Source organism: Molothrus aeneus, chromosome 16 (genome assembly GCF_037042795.1).
Source record: "Molothrus aeneus isolate 106 chromosome 16, BPBGC_Maene_1.0, whole genome shotgun sequence".
Taxonomy (NCBI): Eukaryota; Metazoa; Chordata; class Aves; order Passeriformes; family Icteridae; genus Molothrus; species Molothrus aeneus.
Window position 1 is genome coordinate 10,780,306 of NC_089661.1, and position 26,980 is coordinate 10,807,285.

At 40.8% G+C, this 26,980-nt stretch overlaps 1 protein-coding gene across 1 annotated transcript in view; it reads right to left on the minus strand.

The window, feature by feature from the left end:
* PRKAR1B (protein kinase cAMP-dependent type I regulatory subunit beta) overlaps window positions 1-26,980 on the minus strand; it is a 93,134-nt gene that overhangs the window by 34,384 nt on the left and 31,770 nt on the right. The window contains exons 5-6 of the mRNA XM_066560682.1: window positions 6,275-6,336; window positions 5,504-5,550 (exon numbers count right to left, since the gene is read on the minus strand). Coding sequence (XP_066416779.1) covers window positions 5,504-5,550; window positions 6,275-6,336 — 109 coding nt within the window. The remainder of the gene's footprint in view (window positions 1-5,503; window positions 5,551-6,274; window positions 6,337-26,980) is intronic.

Consider the following 26,980-nt stretch of genomic DNA (forward strand, 5'->3'; position numbering starts at 1 on the left):
TTGACTCTTTTTCAGCACACCAAAAATACATGTGTATGTGTAGAGTACATGCTCTTCTGAACAACACAGATTTTGTTACTGCAGAAGGGTCTGAATTATAAGCAGGAATATAAAATTATTCCAACACATATTTTTTAAGCAACATGGTGACATTTCTTGCTAAAGCAGTGTGCAGGATGTGACTGCAGCCCAGAGAGGGGAATTATGCTGGTAGAACTCAAGGCTGAGCAAGTGAAGGATGGACATTAAATGTTGCATTAAATGTTATTGTTATTTAGAGAGGCTGCTACTGAACTGCTCTAAAACTCCTTTAATTTTGCTGTCCTGCTTGACAAGACTGTACAAAACATGTTTGACATCTTGCCTTAAACAGTTTATGCAAATGGTCATTCCTCCACCCTAAGGGTGTCAGGTTTAAAGTGCTCTGAGGTGAGACCAGATCACTGATCTGACAGTCATTGGGCCCAGCACTCACTGCCCCAATAAAATGTCATTTCAAATATCAGTCTCTGAACAAGAAAACACTTTGAGAATAAGTTGTTTTCTAGAAGCAAAACCATTGGACGTCATTCTCTGCAAAGGCCTAAGTCAACACTCAACTTCTGTGTTTGTGATGAAGTTAAAGTGCATTGATGGCACACTTCAAAGCCATCCTGCCCTTTAACAGAGTTCAGCTGCACTATAAATCCCTTCAAAATAGATTTTTTAAAAAGGAGTGGAAAGGAAAGAAGTTCTGTTTGTAAGGTGTGGGAAGCAGAGCTATTTTAGGCTCAGAACAGCTTATGAAAGTCGATTTTATATGGCAGCAGCTCAGATGATCTCCCTATTTATCCTAAAAAATGCTGGGCTGAGGTTTTGGCTGAGCCAGTTTTAGGCATTTGTGAACTTTCACCAAAGTGGCGAGTACATAAATGAATTATTCCTAATTGTCACTTGACCTGCCAGTCACAGACCCATAAGACCTGGAACCTTCTTTCCAGGAGGAAAAAAGGAAAAGTGGAAGTGCAGATGCCCAGATATGACCAAGCCATCAGGATCATCTACTTTTCACAGAGCAAAAGTACTTTATTTCTACAATATATTTCTACTTTGTTTCTATTGGTTCCATCATCTAATATGAACACTGCAGTTTCTGGGGGCTTGAGAATCACACAATTTGGTTCATTTAATTATATTTTTAGGAGGCAAATGGGCTGTGATATCCCTGGGCACCAACTGTGGGAGAATTTGCAGAGTCATACAATATTCAGTGCCACAGGAATTAATCTGGGCCTCCCTCACCTTCATGTTCTTTCTCTGGAGATGCAAAAGGAACCTTGCCATGAGCATTTTACCTTGAAGGAACGATAGGAACATCTACCTCTGAGCTTCACTAGAGTGAATTTATCTTTCCTTTCATTTTGTATTGCTGATTTCAAGTTAACTTCTAGCATTTTTAATTTTTTTTTGTGCTGCCACTTTGTGATCTGTGTGGACAATCTAATTTGTTCCAGGCATGGTAATTCTTGTCTTAAATCCTCTCCCTTGTATCTGTTTGTAATAATTTGTGCTTTGTGTCTTGTCAAGCCTTACTATTTGTCCTCTAAAAATGAAGATGGGTTTTATTTATTCTTGGAAAAATGAACAAGCCTTAAACATGAAGGGTATTTTTATGTGGGTAGATTTCTCAAAGACAGCATTTTATTTCTAAGTTTGAATTTGAACATATGAACTTGGAGACTGCCTTAAGAATCCTTAAAAGTTCAAGTTGAAAAACTCCAAACTTTAAAATGTTCTGCTTCAAATTTCAAAAGGCAACCTTCCAATATTGGAAAAATCATTGATGATGAAAGAATTTAAACTAGAGGCAATCTATGGAATCTAACCATTACATACAATTAGTTTTAAAATCCAACAGTATTCTCACATAAAACACTGTGTAATTTTCATCTTTGTGTACACAAATTAGACAGTTTGTATATACAAATAAGGGCTTCAGGAAGATTTGACCTACAATCAAGAAATAATTTTATCTGTTGTCCACAGTATTCATGCATAGCTTCACATAGAGATTTATACAGTAAATACAGAAATTTATACAGTAAATACAGAAATAAAGAAAAAAACACTGAAAAGTTTTTTCATTTTGATTTTCACCATACTACAGCTTGGCTGCTGTTGTCTTACAAGAAGAAAACCTGAGAATGCCTGTAGAGAAAGTTGCTGTGACATTAAATAGAATAGGAAGTTGCTGGGTCTAAAAAAAAAAAACATCTGTTTGAAAAGGGCAGTCTATGGCACTTTTTAAAGTAAAAAAATGTGAGGTTGTGAGATTAAAATAACAAACAGGAAGTCACTTTATACTTAGAAATATGGATTAGAGATTTTTGCAAGTCATATTTTAGCAGGTACTTTCAACATCTTTACTGGAAACTGTAATTTAAGTTCTGCCAGCTCCTTTTTGGCACACGTTCCCACTTGTCTGAGCAGGAAAGCTTCCAGTAGACAAGTGACCTCTAAGACTTCAAAGTTTGTGCCACCATCTGCCTCGTGTGCCCTGTACCCATCTGCAGGGACAGTCATGAGGTGAAATTCTCCTCAACCCTCATGTGCTAAGGAGGAAAACTGTGAAAATACAATAATGCCAGCTTTGGTGAAAGTGTACCTGGTTTGTAGGATACAGTAGAAGAGAGGAAAACCCAATGTTTTCCAAGCCTACCTGTTCCTCATTATAAAATCCTTCTTTTACCTATGAAAATTTGTGCCCTTCCCTTGGCCCCCAGAAGAAAATGTACAGATATTTTATTCTGGGTTAATGGGGCTTGTTTATACTCTAAGAAAATGTAAGAGTTGAGAATGAAGTGCTATTATATTAAAAAAATATTTTATGGTCCTTCTAATTTGACTCAGATTATTTTGTAAGGGAAAATTTTAGAAAGTTCTTACTTAGTCTGTGGGGTGCCTGTGCCAAAACTCGAACAAAAATTACTTTTACATGCTGCAGCTTTTTAAACTCAAAACACCACACATTGATTTTGTTATTCTCACTTTGTTGGTGGTTTCTGTTTGGTTTTGGTTGCTTGGTTGATAGATTTTATTGGGCTTTTTTTTCCGTTTTGTCATGACTTTCTTCCATGTGTAGGGATTTAATGATGACACTTGCAACCTCCTTTATGTCTGTGCATGGAAAATCTGGGTGCCCATCAGTCACGATGATTCCAGAGTATATTTCTCCTCGAATCCACCACTCCTGGTATTCCTGCCACTCCCAAGCAGATCAGGGAATGGCAGCAGAGACCCCGGCCAGGGGTTAAAGCCTCTGTGCACGTGCCAACACCAGCTGAACCAGGCAGAAAATGGCTCGAGGCTCTAAGTCTCAGGGTCAATTGTCTCCACTCCAAGTCACTTTTCTTTCTTGGAGAAGCATGGAAGCACGCCAAAAAAGTATCTGGCAAGGCTTAAATGAACAGCAGCTCTCTTACTAGTGGCCTGGGGTTTCCTCAGACAGCGGGGATTTCTGCAGTTCTGCCCAGAGAGTGGCAGAACTCTTCTGGGGAGCACCAAGTAGAGAGTGATGGTGCCTGCCCAGGGGCTCTGGGAGCTGCTGCCCTGCACAGGAGCAGCTCAGCCTGCCCTGGTGCCCTGGAACAGACCTTGCTCTCAGGGGGAAGCTGGGATCCCCTCCCTGCAGCTTCCCAGGCAATGCAGGGAACTTCCAGCCTGTGGCTCCTGCCTTGCACAGCACCTTGCACAGGAATCCAGGGGGTGTTTGGGTTGAAGTTTTAGGAAAAGCTTAGGAAGGAGAAAGAACCAAGCTGAGCAGATGGGGAGCAGTGGGAAGATGCATCAGGAGGCTCCTTGGGGAGTGCTGAGGTGAGAGCTGGTCACAGCAGAGTTTGGCACAGATGGTCAGGGGCTGCACTGGTCTCTGGACAAGCACAATCCAAATTACATATTTAGGTCTTGTTAGGAAGTATTTGTCCCACGGGTGATGTCTGTACCTGTCTCTGGTAAATGTCAGGATGACATTGTGGTGGATATGTCCATTTTAATCTGTCCTAGCAGCTACAGGGGAGTAGGGAATGATAATCCTCATGAAATAATCCTCATAATGCTCATGAAATCAGAGTTGCAATCTACTCAGTGAAACCCTTCCTTGTCACTGTTCTTTAAGAGCAGTATGTGCATATAAAATATTAATTCTTTTGCAATATTAACTCTTTTACAATTAATTGCAAGGGTTTTGCAAACTGTTTTCTGATGCCATTCAGCCCCTCACTATCCCTAAGCTGAACACTGAGGAAAGCTTTCCTGAAGGTGTTGAGAGAGGACAAATGATTTTTAAAGAGGATTAATCTATAACTCCAACATGTGCATTTGCGTGTTTGCGGGTCTGGTTCAAAGCCAGTGAACTCATTTAGCTCCCTATCGGTCCCAAGCCAATTATTTTAAAACTAAATTTTAACACTGTTCTATAAATATTGCCCTTTTATTTTCTGGCCCTGTGGATGTGGCAGTGTTTGCTGTTGAGAGGGCTGTCTGATAGGAACAGTGAGTCAGACGGATTTCCTGAGGAGCAACTTCCAGAGGCAGAGGCAGCATGTGAGGTTTCTCAATTCCCAACAATACCAATTAGATGGTCTCCTGACACAAACAGAGCGCTAAAAGAAAATAACTTTCACTAAAATAACTCTGTGCCTCCTGCCTGGATTTAAAATAAATCACCTTCTTCTTTAAATATGCCAAACCAAACTCATGTGGGCATCTGACAAGTAAAGTTGCTAATGAGAAAGTCTGTCCTACCCAGCTACTGTGGATACATGCTTGCAGCAAAACTGCAAAAGGGTGAGTTTCATACAGGAGAGAAATGATAGGAGGTGAATAATTTATGATTTGGAAGGCAGGTTCAGAAAGAAGCTTCTTTTCAAAGACTTGCTGATTAAACCACTGCATACTCCTGTAAACATTTTGTGGTCTAACAGATCACTTTACACTCATAATAATCCTTGCTTTATTAATATGCTGCATTGTTCTTATATTTGGACCTAATTTTAAAAGCAAATTAAGGTTTCTAAGATGAAACTCACTGCCTGAGGCTGTATCTCAATTTCTGGAAAAAAAAAAAAAACAAAACAAAAACAAGCAACACATGAGCTAAGCTAACTGATTAAAGAAAATATTTTCATTATGAACCCTCAGGTGCATTCCAGCATGGTGGCCTGCTCTGCCAAACACTGCACACCTCCAGGTGTGGTTAGGGCTCTGAAGATAATGTCATTTGCTTGGTTTTGATTTCCTGCTTGGAATGGACAAATAAGCTAGGATGTAACACATGCCAAATTTAAAACTATGAACAAATAACTTAACACAACAAAAGCAAAGTAATGAAACCAATCCCGTGAAATCTAGTTCAAGAAGAAAGGAGACAGACCCACAGCACGTGGCTGGCTCAAGCTCTCTGCCAAAGCACACAATTTTATTCTGCAGCTTCAAAATAAATATTATACTGCAAGAGCATACTTACATCCACCTCGCCTTGGTCAATCACATAGAAGTTGTCTCCCTCATCACCTGGAAGCAAAATACAAAAGGTGATTGTTTCCTGAGGACTGCCAAGCTATTCAATAACTTCCTGTCCCTGTATTTAATCCTGTACATATTTGCACAGGTTTGAACACCAGATTACTTAGAGAGAGATTAATTTTCTGAAACATCTTTGCTTGTTTGCCTTCATAAATCAAAGTATCCCTATGATTTCTTGCTATTAATACCTTTCAATTGCGTTAATTTATCTCTTTTGATTGATTCAGTACTTCATTCAGGATAAACACTCAAGAGGTTTTAATATAGCCTGAGGGTAATGAAGTCCTCCCTGATGTGCTGCAGGCATGCAGGTAAGTTGCCAAGTGTGATAGCTCTGATGCAGCACAATGAGGTGTTGAATATTCCCAACAACCATAAAAATATTTTTCCATCTCTAATTACTCTCAGCTTGCCTGTGCCACCCTTATGCATCCTGAGCTGGGGTTTACTTCCTGACTATCTTCAGTTAAGGAATGAACATTTTAATTGGAAGTGCTGTTTATCTACATTCAACTGTAGCACTTTGAAACCCTGGAGATCCACCAGACTGGGGTTCTCTGCATGTGTCTTGAATCCATGAACTTATCATATAGCTGCACACTTGGAGGCCTTTGGAATATGGTTAATCTTCCCATTTAGCAAAGAGGGTGAATTCTCAAATGGAGAGATGTGAATTAAAGGACTCTAGCAAACAAATGACAGGAAGAATTACCCTGTTGTATGACTGTTTCTCCTGCGATGTGTGTGACAGGGAACATGGCATCGAATATGTCACTGGAAAAAGAAAAGAAACACTTATTAATAAATCAGACCTATTTCTTATCTTGCCAGTAGACCTACCTTCATTGTTTATTTAGCCTTTGTTAACAGATTTTGCAGAAAAAGGAAAGGAAAACATTAGCTATAACTGGAAAGTGAACCCTTGCTCGGCAAGAAATCAAAATAACTTGTTAGGCACAAGCTGTGGTTTAAAACTGAGACTTTGACTTGGTGTGTGCTGTTTTGAAAGAACTCCTGAAATAAATGGAGAAAGGCACCTCTTAGAGCAGTGCACAAACTGGCCAGCCTGAGTACTGTGTTGTCTAAGCAGAGAGATTTCAGATTTTCAGCTGTGATGGGTTTGTGGCCCAGCAGTGACTGCCAGATGCCCAAACGGGAGCTCTCCTCTTCTGAACATCTGGCCTTGCATTTACAAGCAAAACCTGTTCCACAGTGCAGAGCACATTTGGAAAGGTAGTTGGCTCTAAATTAATGTAGCATAAGAGCTGGCAGGAGATTGCACCGCAGTGCAGAAGGGGCCAAACTCTGAAAATCTCAGTGAGTTACTGGTGAGAAGGAATCCAAGCGATGCTGCAGAAAGAGGGAAGCTGCAGAAGAGCCTCGTGCTCATTAATCACAGCTGAATTACACACAATTACACACCTTTCCACGTCTCCAGCTCGCTGTCACATCGCCTTAAAAGGCCAGGCAGAGCAGTGGGGATGGGAACACACCCTGCACCAACACTTCGGGCAACGTGCCCAAAGCCAGTCCTTTGTTTATTGAGGGAGACAGCAGGCTCTGTGGAGCCAGGGCTTCCTTTCCCCACATCAGATTTTGGGGAACTTATTTTCAGAAACGTGAACCACACTGAGACTGGCGCTCCCCACCTCTCCTCCCCTTCCTATGCATCAGCCTCAAGGGCTAAAGGAAATAGCTCCCCAACAAAAACAAAAGGCAGCAAGAGGGGATTGTTAACTGCTCTCTTCCCTGGTCTGGCCTAGAATGGCCCATCCAGGGACCACTGACGACAGTGGAGAGATGAAACACTTCAGTCTGGAGTGCAGAAAGGACCTCACACACACAGCTACACAAACAGGCAAGAAACCTAAGATCTTCACCAAAACAGGCAGAAGATCAGCCACCAAATCCATAAACCTATGCTACATTTCAATGCCTTATATGGGAAATGCATATTGTAAAATCCCATTATTAGCTTATTTCCTGTTCAGCTGTTCCAGACTTTATTCAGGCTCAGTTCTAGGAAATGTTTCACTCCTAAGTTCAAATTGCTCATGTCTTTCCTCTTCATCAGCCTGAACGTTTTTGGTCAGGATCACAGCTCTGCGTCAGCACCACTCCCAGCAGGAGAACTGGGAGATTTCAAACCAGGCACCTCCTGCAGCACCTGCAGGGGATGCTCAGCCCATGGCCCATATACAACAAAACAATATATTTTACTCCTGTTGTTTTCATCAAGTCCAAACACAAGAGACTTAAATCCATGAACTTATCATATAGCTGCACACTTGGAGGCCTTTGGAATATGGTTAATCTTCCCATTAAGCAAAGAGGGTGAAATCTCAAAGGGAGAGATGTGAATTAAAGGACTCTAGCAAACACACAGCAGGCCATGTTCTCTGCTGCTCACAATCATGCAGAGCCCATGGATTCCAGTCTCTGTGCTATTCCTACTCACATTCAGGAAACAACTCCACCATGGATACAAAGCCTGCTCTGAGGCATCCAGGAGAAAGTTCTTCCTCACCTCATTCTGAGCACCAGTGCAAAGACCTACAACAAATTATTTTGAAAAGTCTATGGATCTTATTCTTAAATCTACAAAGCTCATTTTTGTGATCTTACTTAGGTTCAGCATTTCTCCACTTCAAGGGATTTCTCTGCTGGCAGGAACCATCTCCCTGGTACAGACAGATCCCTGGAGCTGGTCCCTGTGCCAATGCTCCAGCTGGAACTGGGAGCTGAGGTTCCAGTGGGATGGAGAAACAGCCACACAGGTGGGTGCCAAACTGGAACAGCCCCAAGGGACTTTGTGTCCATGATTGAAGTCCAGTTGTTCTTCAGCAGCTCTGGGACTGGGAATTCAGTGTGACAGAGGCTCATCTGCCTGCCTCTGGTTTCACCTTGGCTGTGCTGGGGCTCCTCACTGAGCTCTGAGAAAAGCTCTGCAGCCTGCAGAACATTTACTGAGGAAAAGGCACTCTGTGAGACAGAAAGTCTCCAATGTGATACAGCCAAAAATAGGTACAACACAGTGAATATCAATAACCAAACCAAAATGTGCTGTTTGAGCAAACTTGGAAACTTTTCCTTTTCTTTAATAGAAATACAGAGGAAATAACTACCCGCAGTTTCACCCTTTCATCCTTGTGTTAATCCTCTATTTTATTTATAACTTAACAATTGACTGTACAAACAGCGCCCAATAAATTATGTATAGCACTGCATCCTTCTCCAAAATGTTCCACATTTTATTTCTACATCACCTTTTAATTTTATCAGAAAAAAAACTCTCTAAAACTCACAGACTAAAACTTTCATCTGCCAGTGTAATGAACCCAAAGTCTATTAGCAGCAACAGCAGATTTACCCCAATACTCTGCTGTGTAGCAGAATATCAGTGTAAATATTCTAGTGTCCCATATATGATGGGGTGAAATCTTAATCTTAATTCAGTGAAGTCTTAATCTTATTAGGCCAAGACTTGGATTTTTGAAGAGACCTTTGAAGGACATGCCATCAAAAATTATTCTGAAGTACAATGAACACAGAGATATGCGAGGCACCCAAAGTTATGGTGATGTTGATTTACAACTCCAAAGTGAATCCAGGGCATGTCTTTGATATAAATGTAAGCAATCAGTAATATCACAACTGTCACTGAAAACACACCACCATGTTCCTTTTCTGCTGGAGAATTAATGGTCTTAATTGATATGGTTTGGCCAAGATCTCTCACAGTGATTAATGAGTTGAAGTGTTTCTGCTTTTGGATGCTCAATTTGAGATTCATTAAACACCCTCAGATCTCCAATGATATGGATCAGCAGGCAGCCCCAAAGTTTCTTAGCCAAGAACTGGGTCTTTCAGAATGGCACCAAAGAAAACCACCCTTCTGGAAATTATCACCTCCTAAAGCACCAAATGCTTAAGATCCCAGATGTAGGAAATCTGGCTTTTGAATCAGTTCAGACAAAGTGTAGAATGGGTTTATAAGTTTTTATTGCCTCTATCTTCAGTGTCTGAAATAAACAGAAAAATGTCACATGCATCAATATACCAAAATACTTCAAAAATTTGAAGTATTTGTTCCTGAACCAAGCCAAAATCTGAAACTGAAAAAAACCAGACCTATTTTCCATCCCCCCAATAAAGGTCTGATGCTGGCATATTTAGTTCAAGCCATGTGTTCCTGGGCCTGTACTATGTAGAGAAAACAAGCTTTAAATACTGAATAAGTTGAGTAAGTGGTGCTTGCTAAAGGCATAAACAATACAGCCAAGGCCAAAAATATGGTCTGTTGTTTTTCCCTGTACCACGCACTTGTTTATAAGACATCCAAAATCATTCTCTGGCCATTACAGCAAAAAACAGCCCTTACAAACACAGTGCTGCAACCATCCCACCACCAAGATGAGACTCTATCTACAGCTCTGCTAAAGTAGGTGTATTTCTAGTGTTTGAAGTTTTTTTAAATAATTATGGCCAAGCACATGTAAACACATTCCTAACAACAAATTTCTTTTTTTTTTCAAGCAGAAGCAGGTTTTATTCCAGCACAAACAGAAAGCCAGAAAATCAGTAGTTAAGTCTCCAAACGTTGAACTACCATGATTTCATCTTCTGTCTGAGCTGCAGCACCAAGAACACAGCAGCCTCTGTCTCCTGCCCCTGCACTGTTGACACTGACCGTGCTGGCAATGCTGTGTGCTCAACTGATATGGAAATGGTTTGATTTTCTGCCAGGATTTTTATGATTGTGCTGTAAATGAGAACTGCTCAGAGGGATTTCTTTATTTTGTTGACCACGTATCGTTTGCCCTCTTTCCAGATGACTTCTTCAGGTGGCAGATGAAGAAAATAGGGCACCAGTTCTGGTATTTGAGCTGTTGTTTAGGGAGAGAGAGCTGTGCTGCAGCCAGCATGTCCTGGGCTCAGCATCAGCACTTGGAGGGCCCTTTTTCACCCTCTCCACAGCCAAAGATTTTGACAGGCTTTGCAATTTTTTTAAGCCTTCCCCACCTCCTCCCAGAGGATCTATATCTGGTTGCTCATGGCTCTTGGGAGCAAAGCATTTGTTCCAATCAGAAGATATCAGGGGCAATTTTTTGTGTAGCTGCAGGTAGGACTGTATGCACCCAAATATCCATGTTTAGATCCAAAGGGAGACACTAGCAGGACACCACTAAGGTTTTCCAGGGACATTTCTGCCCCTTTAATTATTTGCAACCTTTTTGATAGTATCACTCAAAAACAAAACACAAGAGAAGATTGTGAGCAGCAGAGAACATACAGGGAGCAGTGAACTAATCCAGCAAAGTGAAACCAAGAAATGCGTTTAGACATGAAATCTCTATCTATTCAATCAAAAAATACCAGCTGTCTGCTTAGGGAATATCAAAATTTAGAAGACTTTTTTTAAAAGGTCAAAGATATCAAAGGCTTGCAGCAAGTTTTAACACATAAAGTGTGTTCCATGAGTGTACATGGAATTGCAAACAACTGCAATCAGATCTGGAATCACAGGGGCTGATCCTCTGCTCTCTGGCATCTCTGATGACTCCTGGCCACCTGGCCAGGTTGAGCCAATTCCCTTCTGATGCCAAGAAGGCAAAGTGCACTCTAAACCAGTGAGACTGCACCTATTTAGACCAGAAAAGGATCTATCACTGTGATTGCAGAGTAAATATAATGAAACACTTTGCTGGTTTAATTCAGTAGCATTTTATGGACCCCATTTGCCAAGAAGCAAATGCCTGTGCTAGGAGGAAGCCAGTGGAGAAGGCAGGGCCAAGGGGTTCTCTTTCTCACGAGAAAAAGTGAGTGATAAAAATAAATCATCTCATCTGCTTTTACACCAAGGCCTCTTGGAGTCAATGCAGAATAGGAGATAGAAAGAAAAAAAAATGATGTGCACTGTGGGTAATATAGCACTGGCAATAGGCAACTGAGAAGAAGCTTGTTAAAACAAAACGAGAGAAAGAGAATTCCAAGCACTTTCAGAACCAGACCATGGCAATGGCCAAAATAGGGAAACTATGTAAGACAATTTATCAGTTTCACAATCAGATTTCTTTCCAGCCCTTGCTGTGCTGAATGCATTGCAGGGAAGGAAAAATGGAAGAGACAAAATGTATACGTGTTAGGCAAAAATGGAAAATCCTCACTGTACCTGCAGGTTATAATTTGTCAAGAGTTCAATCAGAACAATTTCATTGTGCAGGCAGCCTCGGAAAGCCTTCAATGTTTGTGCTATGCAGTTTTTCCTTCTTTTGCTATGTCTTTAGCAAAACAAAGCCAGCCCTGTGTTGTTGAGGACAGCTTTAAAAGATATGGAGCTGTTCTGGCATAATTCAAAAAAAGACATGCAACATTTTCTCGGAATGAGGCTGCCCTAGAAGCAAGATTCAAGTATTTAAAACCTTTCCTACTTACATACCTTTAAAGTTTAGTAAACAGAGCTGATAGTAACTCCACTTCCCTTTAGCTGTAGCCTTGGGTACTATTTTAAGATTTCTAAACTGGGGGGAAGGATAGGACATGGGGCTGTATGGGGTCTTCTTATGTACTTCTGAGATTTTCTTATGATTCATTTCCTGAAAAGACAACATCTTTCTAGCAATTGTTCTAACAACAGCTCCTCCTACTCTGTAAGGATGAAGAGCACAAAATTTAAACCAGACTGGCTTCAATAAACATCTGTACAGTGAGGGAATAAACACAGTACTTTACCACTGAATTAATTGCAAGGGTCTCTGCTATGTGTAAGTACAAGGCTCCAATCCATACTCCTTCTTCCTAGGAATGCTGCAAGTCCTTGCTCATGTACAATACTGGAACCACCAGGAGTCATTACTATGATTTACTGACTACTGAGAATAAAAGCATTGCATCCAGGTAAAAGAAAAGAATTCCTTTTTAGAAGTACTTAAAATTAACAGCCCCGAGGTTACAATTGCTATAATCAAATATGTGGTGTGGCAGGCATGTACCTAAGAAAGAGTCAGTACTGAAGCCTTAACAAAAACATTACCCATCTGCTTCTGGTAATTTCTTTTCCTGTTGGGGCAGCAACAAATTAATTATAGCAGCATCCAAAGTTATTAACAATTTAGAGTATTTAATTACTTCATTATAATGGCAGATGATTAGTTATTATTTCAATTAAGACATGCATTGATTTTACCATAATGATCATAAAAATTGGACATGAGAGGACATTGTGAATGGCAGGTTAACACTAAAGTCCATGTCTAATTCCATAACATGCATTGAGTCACAGGTCCACATAACTAACAGACACATGAAACAGAAAGAAATAAAAATTTACCATCTTCTATTTCTGTGAAGTATTTCCATTTTTACTGTTTTATGAAGTCCCTTTATAGGTTCATTAATTATGACACCAATGAACAGAGTACAGCTTTATGGGCAGAGCATCAATTCATTTTACAGGCCCTGCACATCTACGTGCCAATGGGTCACATCATCTCCCACATGTTAGCAGCAGCTTCCAGAGAGAGCCTCTGCAAGGATCTTCATCTGGAAAGCTGTCTGCCATGGACTACTGCAATAAGAGGTAAAAAAGGGGACAAATAATGTGGCTCAAGGACAGGCCCTGCTTCGGCCTCTTTTCCTCTCACCCATCCCTAGAATCATCACCTCATTGAACTCTCACTGCCAAGCCTTGCTTGTACCACATTTGTCCAAGAGGCACGGCTTGGTGGGAATATAACTCAGGCCCCCTTCTTGCCATCAGCTCCCCCTAAGCATTCCCAAAGCTGAGGGAAGACCAAGGCTCCTTCCAGGCCCATCCCCACCTGCCCAAGGAGCCCTGTGGCAGAGCAGCACTGAGGGCTGGGGCAGAGGAGGAACCTTGCCCAGTGTGGACGCTCAGCCCCATCCCACCTGTGCCCAAAGCCAGGCTCAGGCTCAGGACAGCCCTTTGAGCAGCTCCAGCTCCCCAGGGTCCTTCACAGTAGACCAGATCCATAGGCTTCAATAATCTGCAGTTCAAGAGCAACTGCAGGCTGGGCTGTACCTCCAGGACTGTAGCCAGCAGATGAAGGAATTTATTTTCTCTCTCTTGGACAGCCTGGAGTACCATGGCCAGTTTTGGGCTCCCCCACACCAGAAAGACACTGACAGACTGGAGCAAGTCCACAGAGGCCATCAAAATGGTCCAGGGCGTGGAGCACAGAGCAGATGAAGAGAAGGGGGAGAACTGTGCTTGGTCTCTTCTGACAACAGAATCAGGGAGATCTCACTGCTCTTAAGACAACAGGCACAAAAGGGAACAGAGGAAATTACCACCTGATCAAAAGGGGGAAAAAAACCTCCCGATGAGGGTGGTCAGAGCCTGAAGTGGGGCCCAGGGAAGGGGATTGTTTCCAAGCTGGGCAAGGCTCTGGGTGAGAGCAGCCAGCTCTGAGCAGCCTGGCTGTGAGCAGGAGCTGGGAGCAGTGATGTCTGTCTGTCTGTCCACCTGCCGGGAGCTGGGCTTGGCACGGAGCTGCTCCCAGAGGGAGGGATGAGGTGGTCCCAGCTCCCAGCCCGGCCGCAGACACGGGGGAGGCAGGGCAGTGTGAGTCAGGGGCCAGCTGGAGCAAATCCCATGCATAATGCACGGAAAATATGCTCTCTGTGCACTGGAGGAGGAATATCTGCCCTTCTGTGTGAATAATTGCAGAGAGGCTGGGTCCCAGCTTCCCATCACTAACAGCACTGCCCACCAACAAAGCCTGTGCATACCAGGAGGCCTTCAGGAGAAATTGGGCAACACGATTTTTCTCAGGAAAAAAAAACCAGTTGGGTGAAACTGAATATTCCTGTCGAAAATGGCTGATGTCATTTCCCCATTTAAAATGCTTCAAAAGTTTTGAAACTGTCTAATTGTCCTACTGTGAAAACTCCAGAGGATCTACTTTTCACAATGAAATTACTTCAAAATAACATTTCTTAGTAAAAAGCTAAAATCAAAGAAGGCATTGTTGATTTCAGTTGAATATAATCACATTTGTTCTCTTGTTTTCTGTGTGTGAGCATTCTCAAGATTTTCATCTTGGAACTAGGATTCAAGATGAAGGATGAATGTAAATGTCAAAAGGAAAACAAGCAAGCCAAACAAAAGTCTAAAGGAGCTTGGGTCAATAAAATACACTTTCTAGTTGATAAAATGTACAAATGTATATATATATATATATATATATATAGGTATATAGGTATATAGGTATATAGGTATATAGGTATATAGGTATGGAGAAACACAAATACTAAACTGCACTCTTTCCTTAGCCTGCAGGTACTGGATCTAATGCAAAGACAGAGACATTTATGGAGATTATACACAGTAGAAACACAGCACTGCTGCAAGCACACTCTGCTGAAACTTTTTTCTTGAGAAGTCCCCAAATGCATCATTATTTGAAGCAGAAAAGGGCGCAGTAACAAATTCAAAGGTGTTCTTCATATGCATGAGCATCACAGAAGTGACTCAGGGAAAGGTTCAGCACAACAACAAACCATCAACTTCAGACCAAATTCATGGTCTGGTGTCACTGAAATGAGATTGGAGTATTTGAGCTGACTGAACACAAGAATGGATCTTTAAGTCTCACACAAGTTTATGGTTTTTCATTTTCCCCACAATTAATTACTTTCTCAAAATTCTGTAAAAGCAATGGATGATACCATGCTGAAAAAATAAGTATTTTTACTTAATACTTGAATGAATAAGTGTTTTAACTTAGTAACTGAAAGAAAATTTCTGCAGGTTGGACTGAAACACACCACCACAAGAATAACCATCACCCCCAAAACAAGGTTCTGCTGTTAATATGAAGCAAATTCCACCAGTGATAAAGGGCAACCACAACAAAGTCCCCATATTTGAACAATTTATTTCCTTCTGGTACTTTTAAATCCCTTCACTCTTTAATTTCAAGCTCCCTCTTCTGGACTATCCCAATGAAGCTGGAGAGTCACTGTGCACTCTCATCCTGGCTCCAGGTGACACAGCTGAGGAAGCCCTTGGCAGGTGGCACTGACAGAGGTGATCACTGTGGCCCAAATCATGGCTACTACAGCTGAAGTGATCTGAAACTATAACAGAGTAGGCTGAGATTTCAAGAGCTGCCAGAGGGCTGCAATTGGAAATTGCAATTGCACTATTCTGTGACCTCTTGGAGCAGATGATGGTGGAGATGTCCCTCAAGGCAGGTACATGGAACATATATCCCTGAGGATATCCTTGTATAGGGATACAGGACATTATTTTCAATAAGAAACTATAACAAATCATATTCCACATGTACATAAGTAAATATGAACAAAACCATGCTATGCACATTACCTTCATTACCTTACAGTTCACATATTGCAGTGAAGAGGAACATCTTCCCCCCCAATAGTAACAGCTTTTTTTGTTTTGCCTTTAATACTGAGGACATTCTTTCATAAAAATGAAGAGTTTTTTATTTTATATATATATATATATATATATATATATATATATAGCATCCCTATGATTAGAAAATTGTTGCCAGAGAAAGTTCTATTCTAATAATTCACCCAATTTTTCTATTCAGAACATGGTTACACACAAACTGTTGTGGTTGTGCAACTTGGACATGAACTTGATATCAATCTACTTACTTCCCCCCGCCATTTTCTGAAGGAATCACTTTTGACAGTTTTCTATAAATATAGGAGAATTAAATTGTATTTGATAATTACAATTGTTCCTTCAAATTATATACTTACTGCTCCTACACACTATTTTTATGACTATAGCTTGTGAGCCTGGAGTGCCACAAGACAGCACCTCTGCCTGGCAACTGCATCAGCACAAAAATAGATAAGAACTATCAAGTATTAGGCTAAAATCTTTATGCTTCCACACCTGGTGGTCCTTGTCATTAACACAAAAATTAGAATACTGCAAGGATGCTAAAGATGTTAAAGAATAACACAACTTTAAAGAAGGACAAGATGTTCAATATAAGTGCAGTGAGAGGAGGTTTGTTCATGCACAGTAATTTAGTAGGAATTAATCAGGAAATAAAATAATGATAATGATGATAATAATGATGATGATGATAATAATAATAATAATAATGATAGTAGTAGTAGTAAATCAGGAAATTCCTTGGGCAATTCTGATAATATCAATATATGGAGCCACTGGAACAGCTTGGAGGCAGTGAGAGAGCAAAGCCAAGCTCTGCAGAGCTGTAGCTCTGAGTCCCTGAGTGGTGCCTGCTGCGAGTCAGGAACGTGTCCTGCAACTAATCTCAGAGTGTTTGACACGTGTCTGCCCTGGCTGACAAGCTCAGAGCACTGGGCTGCAGCCATCTCCCACATCCTGCTTAATTAATTTCCATCCCTGTTGTGTGCTCCCACACCTGCAGATATCAAACAGCTGCCTAGAATAAAAACATTTTAACCTGTGTTAGCAGATAGGGTTCAATTTAGTTTATAATTGGATTGGTAAATGAAGTAATATAAAATAGCTGATAAAGGTTCTCTGGAATGAGTCAGAATGGTTTTTTAAAAGTGTGTAAATCTAGCGTTAAAGAGCTGATGAATAAAATTCACATCGAACGCAAAACCACATGTCCACAAGCACTTGCTTTTCTATTTGCATATCTATTATAGCTTACAGACGTGCAAACTCATACACCCACACATTTTCCTTATGTTTTCCTGAAGTTCATCATTACTCCCCTTCATCTCTGATTCACAGCATTTCCGAGATAGAATCTTCTACAATAAAACGAACTGGAGATAAAATTTCCCCAGACAACAAATGCTCCTTTTGTAGGAGTTCTTAGTGAACTATAGCAATTAAGCAGTTCCATTTTTTACAGCTCCGCTATAATTCAAAGAAGGAGAAAACAGAGGTTGATTAGATCAGACAAAACATGCATGTTTTCCTAAGTGTTCTGTGTTTGCAGGGCTCGGAAGGAAAAGGAGATTTTTAAGCATGAAAAGCTTAAATCTGTAGATGCACAAACACAGACCTAAGGGCACGCTTTCCTCATACCTATGGAAATAAATTCAGACCTTACATTGCTTCATTCCATCTTTCTCAGTAATTTTCTTCCCAAGTCTTCACTAACCACTTCAATGTACATCAAAGACATCTTGAAGAGTCCCAGCAATATCCCTGTCAGCAACACCTGCTCCTTCCAGCCTCCCAGCACCCATTCCCCTGCAGCTCAGGGTGTTTTTCAAACCTGCCCACCAGACTCTGCACTCACCTCTTTATTCTTCACTCTGCCACAACCATTACAAAAATCATGAGTGCCCAGTGTTCGATTCTGCAGCGTAACCTGCACAAGCCTGCTTCCATCTCTCCACAGTGATAGCAGATCTGGAAATCTCAGCTATGCTGGGCTTTCATTAGCATAGCTGGGATGGGAGAGGGGAAGAAGCCATATATGCCTTCCTGCATATCTGCAGGACATTTTTTAAATGCCTGGTTGAAAGGGGACATGAAGAATTCGCTGGGCAGGCTGGTGGGTCAGTATTAACCCAGACCTTTGTGGTCACTCTTAGTCCAAACCTTCAAACACCTTTGCTTGCCTCTGCTAATTCCATGTTTGCTCTCATGCTGGTATAGTTTTGAAGCAATTTCTCAGCAGAAAGAATTCTATTTTATGGCATTAAATAAACCAGGACAAAACCCAGCCTCTAAACAAATTGCAAAAAAATAAACCAGCAGGAGTACATTATCACACGACTCATGTTGCTTCCTCCCAACTAAATAACCCTCCCAGTTTACAGATTTCTGTTTAATTTGGCCTCTGGCATGACAGAAAGGAATTTTTTGCCCATTTACACAACTCTATGAATCAAAGGTTGACAACAGTGAGCAGCTCCTCAGTCTGACTCGGAGGCATGCACCAAGCACCAGCCAAGTGCTGTACTTGCTCTATCAGGTCTCCTGCACACACATCCCCCCCAAAGACCTGATGTATCAGCAGCTCTAATTGCTCTGAATCTTGAATCCTGGCTCTGTTTGCTGCTCTGAACTGCTCCAAGCACCTTAAAATACTCTGAGAACTGATTTAGGTTAGGTTTAAAAAATAGTTTAAAAATAAATAGATTTTGCTGTTTAAGGAACATACCTCCACTGGTTTAAATAGATTTTTTTAATGTAGGGCAAGCAGGCTTTATCTCTGTTGATATGAAATTCCAATATACAATAAAGAAATGAAGCAGAAATTTCTATACTAAAGCCCACTTAAAAATAAATCCAATTAAAGGGAATAAATAGGACAAGAGAACAACTAACTCCTTGTCTTTGCTTCCCTTCAAGGAATATTCATATAAATCCCTGGTCTGACATTTATGCTGTTTCATGTGACAGGGATCAGAATTCTCCATAGCACAATATTTTTAAACCATTTACTGCAGCAGCACCTTTATAACTAATAATAAAAACCTCTCCACATGCACAGAACATTTTCTATAGGTTCACAAAGGGTTTAACCCTGCAAGCTTTTATCTGTGTGAATAGTCAGCACTCTAAGTTGGAATAAAAGGAGTAATTTAACGAAAAGGGGTGGTAGAATCAGGGATTGGGGGTGAGAATGTTCTGGGATGAACACCTCCCTTATCTGTGCTGGTGAAGTGGTTTGTGATCACGAGCATTATATGTGTGCTTTGTGGTGCAGTAACAATAATTACAAGGAAAATCTTGAGCTTGGTGCCTGATTTAAGTAACTGCCCTGGAGCCGTCAGACTGCTTTATTTATTTTAAAGAGAGGATTTCACAACTCATGGGCCAAATCATAACCTTCTTTACCTGTTCCTGTGGCCAGAGGAGGTGGGAAGAGGTCATAAGCATTTATATTCCACTTTGAATCTCACTTTTATGGGAAGGACATCAGGAAGGACCCAGTCATGCCTGAATGGCTCAAGGTAACATTTATATGCAATGTTCCTGCCCAAATATCCAGGCAAAAAAAAGGGCAATTCCTGCATGTGCTGAGGGACACAGCCCAGAGACATCCAGAGAGCAACACTCCTTTGGGACATTCAGTGTGAATCTAGACTGAGATGTTATCACAACCAATCTAATGCAATTAAAAAGGAAAAATTTGATAAGGACACTGCAGAGAAATTTCACTCAGTGAGGGTCAAAAGAGAGGGGAGGTGGAAGGAGGCAAAAAGTGCTTCTTAAATGGAGGAGATAAAGATGGCAGGAGATAAAAAGGTCAGACTAGGTGGTCTAAAGGTCCCTGTTAACCCTAAACTCAGTGACAGATACAGAAAAGCAAACACTTGATCTCAGAAAGATTTGCTCATGCAAAGAATGTCTTGAAAATCTCCCAGAAAAGAAGCAGGAATCAAAGCAATGCTTGGACCCTGGTGGTGGGTAAATACGTGATGAACCACACAGATATACAGGGCTGCTGTGGGCTCATCCCTCCCCTCTGGAAACAGCAACTTGCACTCACATTCCTGAGATTCTCCTCAAAAACACTCTCTGCAACACCTCAGCTGGAATATCAGAGGTTATTATAAAAATCTTACAGGAATAAGCAACTGAAAAATAAACTGCTGATGTGCTATAGGATTGGTAATACTAGGATGACTTTAAAAAATAGACTAATACATGCAAAGGTCACTAAAATATTTATATTAATGATGGAGCTGAACACTAAGCAGATATTGACTTCTGTTAAGGTGAACCTCAAGATTTATTGGCTTAAGAGGTAAACATTGACTGAGATAAATCCAAGGTCAATATTTACTACAAAGGACAATAAATCTTGGTGGCCCATGAAACATGAAATAAATAAATATATATGTATATATACACATTCATAGACACAAGCATATCTACAAATGATCATCAACTTCATCTTTTACAGCTTGCTCTCCTAATTATTCCAGAGAGAACCAAAGAACAATTATGAAACAGTGCTAAGAGGCATCCATTTGTGTATGTTTGCACTGGTGATATCTTGGGGTGACATTTCTGCTCCTCCAAGTGACTCCTTTGCCCACTGAGCCAGGTGAAAGAAAAGCCACAAAGGGAAGTCAAACTAACTGCCCTATTTCCATCTTAGCTTGAGAACCCTTGCTTGTAACTCCAGAAGCAGAGCAGTGAAGCAGTCTGAATGATTATCAAGCTCTGGACTTATCAGCCAGAAAGATTTCTGATGGAGCTCTTCTGAATTCAGTGCACCTCCAGCTAAGGTCAAGTTTCTTCCCACCCAGGACAAGCACAGGAGGGGAACACGTGGATATTCTGGAAGTGTTTTAACAAGAGGCACTTTTACTGGAGTTGTGGTCAATTTTGTATAAGCTCAGAACAAAGATGTATCAATCAAACGGAGCAAAATAAATAAATAAGAGCATTGGATGACTTTCAGAGTTATAGGCTTTTTCCTTGAACTAGAAAAGCAAATAAATTTAACAGGGGTGCTGACAAAAGTAGACCTTCTTCCTCCAAACATTATACAAGATCTAAGCCAAAAGGAAACAGATGACTTTGTGTGTTTGTAGGAAGTGATTAGAGAAGATAGAACTTAATTTATTAAGATGGGAGATGGTGATTCTTTTGTTGACTTTTCAGGTCAAGTGTTAAAACCTCCTGCAAATAAGGCAGTAGACACTACAACTGAGCCTTAGTGGGTCAGGGGATCAGGCTCTTTGATACTCAGGGTTTTTCTTGTTCTTTGAGCAATTGTTTTGGGAAGCCAAGTGAGAGGAATCTGCAGTTCTTGCCTGGGCTCCCTGGTGGCCCCTTCTCTGCCCACTGCATCACTTTGGGCAGCTGGGGGCTGGTCTGGACCAGCCTACACCTAAAGTGCCAATGCTGGACACTGCCCAAAGCCAACAGCAACAGCTTCCACATGACTTCTGAAGGGGGGACAGAGCTAAAAAGAATATAGGAAAAAAAAAAAGGAAAATTAGGAGAAAAGAATGAATTAAAAAAATAAAGAAAAGGAAGAAAAGACAGAAGAAAGTGTTTGAAAAGAAGTATTTCATTTATCTACCAGCCTGACAAGTCCCAGGGAGGAATGTGGTGCTGCACAGGCAATGCTGGCCACTGGGTTTGCAGGAAGGAAGAGCAATTAGAAGCTCTGGGCAGGAAAAGGCCTGTTAGCACTCTTACCTTTAACTTAATCTTTAATCTCCTCCTATGCCTCCAACTTGTCACCACAGGCATTAATCACCTTGCAGGTCTTATAGCCAGCTCAGGCTCATTTATATTATTTGTTTTAATGGCCTCTCTCATGCCATCAGCGTTCAGCAGTGAGTGGATGGTTCTGCCCTTATTTCCTGCTGGCTGCTTTGGTCCATCAAAGCCATGTGGTTTATTTTCCCACAGGCTTCCTAAGGCTACAGCACAGCCACAGGTTTCAGTGATCATATCACAGCTGACCTCTACAGACAGTACTCCAGCATAATCCATGAAATATTATTGATCTGAATATTTTAGAAGCCTCTGAACTCTCATTAATGCGAACACTTTGTATTTCACTGAATTTTATTAATGTTCTTAGTAATTCAAGGAATGGCAGAACGGCTGCACTCTTAAGAAGGATTTATTTGTTAGCTTGCAAAGAAAGGAAAAGCCATTTTTAACTATAGCAAAATTGGAACATGAAAAACAATAAACTGACAAGAAAAAGACAAAATGTCTTTGTACTCTGTCTTCTAAATCCAGATGAGATCTTGGGCTAAGTGTTCTCTCGACAGACAGAATCACTATATAAAACTTATAGCCAAGATTTTTAAAATTACAAGCCAAAAATCCACATTTATGGGTTTTCAGAAGAACTGATAATTTCAGAATAGTCGTGTTCAGGAAAAATATGACGCCAAAATGGGCTCAATTAGTTAAGCACAACCTTGAAATGTTCAGCAAAAGGACTGCTCTCTCCTTTGAGCAGAATCTGTGTCCAGAACAGGGAGATTTTGTTTCTTGCAAACTATTTGCCCCTCTGAGGATGTTCTAAAAGGGGCTTTCAGTGAATGGTGATAACAATTACAATATTCAGAATATTTACATTTAATGCCACTATCTCTTTGAAGTGGTGCCAAAAAATTCCCTTAAAAATTGAGTTCTAAAAGCTACTGAGAAGATCCAACGATGAATTCTTAATGTAATACCATATATATTTTATATGGTGAACTCATTTATATGCCAAAACATTTTATATGGTAATTATTTCACAGCATGCAAAATTATGAGGAAATAACGAGGAAAGTTTTGGAAGAGATTTTAAGAGAAGTAGTGACTCAGTGACCTGCTGGGGGAAAAAATGGAAAAGCATAAACCACTTTCAGTTTCATTTGTTTTAATTAGAAATAGAGATTTCTAAAAAATACTGTGTATTCCACTGGGACTTGAGGGGAAGACAGCCTAGTAGTTAATTTTCATGCAGTTGAAAACTAAATTTGTCAGACATCCCCCAATCTGAAATTCTCATTGTGAAAGGCTCAGGAAAGTATATTTTTCCTGATGTGAAATGAGGAGTGCAGCACAAATGTCTGACCTTTTTTTAATCAAGAAAAGACTGCATTAAAAGGCACTTTGTTCATCATCTTTGATGTCTGCACATTGATGTCATCTCAAGGTAACCTGGGCAGCTGTAGATTCACCATTAGTCCAACCTCGACCTTGCAAGGTTTGAAAACAAATTTTTAAGTCAGGAATAATGAAAGTCAGAGAGGTAGCTGGAAAATGAGGCACACTGGAATATCTGCTTTCTCCCTTCATTTGATAACTGATATTCTACAGAAAATAAATCAATCAATTCTTTAAGCAAGCAGGTTCAGTGCTAAGAGGCAAGCTGCTGGTTAAAATGGGAAAGTTGATTAGGAAGAAGAACCATAATGTGTTTAAGGCAATAATTTAAGGTAGATTAACAACAGTTGATATTGGAAGTGGAAGAACAAACCCAGAGGTCATTCTATTGAGGATATTTCAAGGCCCAGTCCTGACAGGTGGAGATGCTGCGTTCAGATGGATGGCACAGAGGATGCTTTTGATGACTGAAGTAATAAAGGTGGAATGAAATTCAGTAATCTAACATGAAAGGCCATGCATGTTGGAGTTACAGCAACAATTTCTACTTTAATCTGAATTCATTAAACCACTGGGTAACTGCAAGCCACCCTTCTTACCCCTGGCTGGGAAGAAGGCAAACCCACCCTACATCAGTTCAAACTGGGCCACTTTCAAGTGATCAAGGAAGGGTTAATGCCATTGTAAAAAGCACTTCTCTAAATTATCTCACTTCAATACTGGCCATAATTCTCATCAACCATGTGCAAAAGAAATGGAGAAACAAGATGCATTTGATTCAAAACAGGTGCAGAAAAAGGTATTCTGGGGTGATAAGGGTAATGAAGAGTCTATCTTTTATACAAGAAGAAAAGAGAACCAATCATTTACTGCAGTAAAATAAGTAAAGAACAGATATAATTTTAATTTATAAGTACATAGGGATGAAAGGGAAGGGTTAGGCTGAACAAGAGTTGAAAAGGAGTTACTTTAACTGATGGACAATCAGGCCATGAAAAATCAACACATATAAACATTTAGGCTGGAAGTGAGATGCTCTCTTGCCATGGGAGAAGTAATGTGCAGCAGCTTTCCAACAACTGCAGCCCAATAAACAGGAGAAAACAGAAACATCTTCATTTGGGTTATATGAAGGATCATATGACTGGGTTTTTATACAGTTATCAGATGGCTGAACTCAGTGACTCGAGAGAACCCTTTCAGATTGCATTTCCAAGGAGAAGCAGAAAGATGCTTCCTAGCAGGACAACGAAGAGTAAAACAAGTGCAGGATGACTGTCAGAGAAAGCACACTGATTCCTGACAGCCCATTCTTGTAACCCAGACAAAATAGCTGGGAACCTCATCAGACTTGTTCCTCCCGACTTTTTAAGAGATGAGAGGCAGTGCCAAACACTCCAAACAATAAGGTCTTGCCTTTATAAACAAGCTTTGGTATCAGTGGATATAAAGCAGAGCCTTGGCCATGTGCTGAGCATTCCTGTTGGACTGGCACCAGCGCTCTCCCCTGGCTCACAGGGAGGGTGACAGGGTCAGCAATGAGACATCTCCTTCTCCAAAAACACCCTCCCAGTCCTGCCACTGGTGGCTTTCAGAAACCACCTCCTCCACAGCCTCAATCTGCCTTCTTTTGGAGGTTTTCAGGCATCTTCTAGTTCCAGTTAGAGCTGGGGAATCTGTCTCGGCGTGTGTGCTGAGCAGAATTAGGTACTCTGAGGAGCTGTGTGGAGTTCAGGCTCTTGGCACAGCCATGGGATATGCTCTGTGTCCTGGTACATACTGGGAACAGATTGTCTGAGTCTGCTGCAAGAATTTCATTGTTAAAGATGTAGCCTGAGACTGCCTTTCTTGCTGTTCCCCCAAACATCCTTCTTCAGCCTTTAATCTCTCTGCTAATAAATGTTATTTTTACACTGCTCTAGTCCTCTCCATATTTTGCACGTGCATATTTTGCAGAGATACAGACAGCTTTATCCAGACAAACATGCTGGATAGACAGGGGATGATTGGAAAAGATCAGTACCAGTGGGACAGCAAGAAAAAAAAACCATGTCATCCCCACATAATGCTATCATCCCCATAACTTCTGAATTTTCCCCCTAGTCTTCCTCCCTTGGCAGGTGGCACACCCAAGGTGGCACAGCCCAGCATCACGCTGGATGAAATGCAGAACAAACCAGTGCCACTTGCCACAAAGTGTTTCCTCAGCTTCAGCTAATGGGATGATTAAACCAAAACAGAGCTGCAGATGAACACAGCAACTGGTAAAGGCACCGGGTGATTCAAGCAAGCCCAGAGGGAAGGCAGATGTTTGGGTTCTGGAATAAGCAGTGTGAGATCATTAACACCCAGCTGAGGGATCACAAGAAAGGCAAAGGAAGTCTCTGAGGTCTCCTGTTTCTTCCTTCCACCGGCCTGAAGGCCGGACAGAAATACGGGCATGTGTGAGGGAGTGTGAGCTATTTTAACAAAAACATTTCATCCATCCCTAAATATGGTCACAAGATTTTAGATACTTGGCTTACTCTTAAACAGTAAGATTCTGAATTATCTCCAACTGTGTAGGCTGTAAAAGAAAATGCATAAACCAGCAATCCTGCAAACTCCCTAGAAACGTATTCCCTGCCAGTTTTTTCTCTGTAGCTGTTATATTAATCAGTGTCTTAAGGAATTAGAATGCCCTGTGATTATATCTCTTTCAAACCTAATAAGCAATGCTTTGCAATTAACTTCAACTCACTCTCCTTAATGTCATTATCTATCATCCAGAGCTTTGAAACACACCAGAGGAAAATGCCAGAATTACGGCTCCATGTGTATGGGCCACACTTTCCTTCCAGCGAGCAAACATCAGTATTTCAGTGGCATCTTGGTTACTCTCTTAAGATTTCTAACCCAAACGGAAAAAATGTGAAAAGATCAGCTGTTCTCAAAAATATTGCCAGAAAAAGATATTCAGGGGATTTTGCCTGAATCAGAAGTCAAATCATTTTCCAGAATCTGGCCCTTAACAAAAACTCAAGAGATCAGATTTCAGGCTTCAGTTTTATATCTTACCAGATAATCACATACAAGTCCATCTTTCAAAGCAACTTAGATGCACAAGTGTGTGAGTGTGAACGTACACACAGCAAGTGTGACACTGGGGTGTAGTCAATGGGTTTTATTTCTGTACTTGTAAATTTATATAGTCTCACAGAAACACCTCTCCTCATCTGCCATATGAAAGTGCTATATGCATGGCATGAATGGTGTGAGGTATTATCAACATAAATTTGGAATAGTCAAGTTATTTATAAACAGGCTTTACAGTATTGGATTTTAATTGACAAATGTTGATAAAAATGGAATTTATATTTCCTTTCAAGACTCACGGACTAGAATTTTTTTTTTTTTCTGAAATTGAACAGATGCCAGAAATAAATCAGAAATTGCAAAGTGGAAGAGAGCTGTGAGGCAATGCGCCGAGGGCCGGGAGGAGAAGAAAAGTGGAAAATTACCAGAATGTAAACCCAATGGATTTAAGAGAAAAAGGCAGAGTGGCATCACTGTGAATTCCATGGCAATAGAGATAGGGAGAGAATAAAAGTTGACCAGAAATTATAATCAGCATTGTGAGTCAGGAACTGCTAGCGTTGTCTGAGTTAAACCCTGAGTTTTCAATAAAAATAACTGCAATACCCTACCAGCACCACGTCTCCAAGTGCAGTAGATGGATTTTTTTTCAAGCAAGACACAGAGCAAACACGGGTGAGTCTTCTCTTATCTCTCATTTGCATTTCAGAAAAGAAAACTGTTATAAAGTTGCTTTAATATATGATTTTTAATTATGCTGATTTTTCATGCCTCTGTGACTGGAAAGCTGGG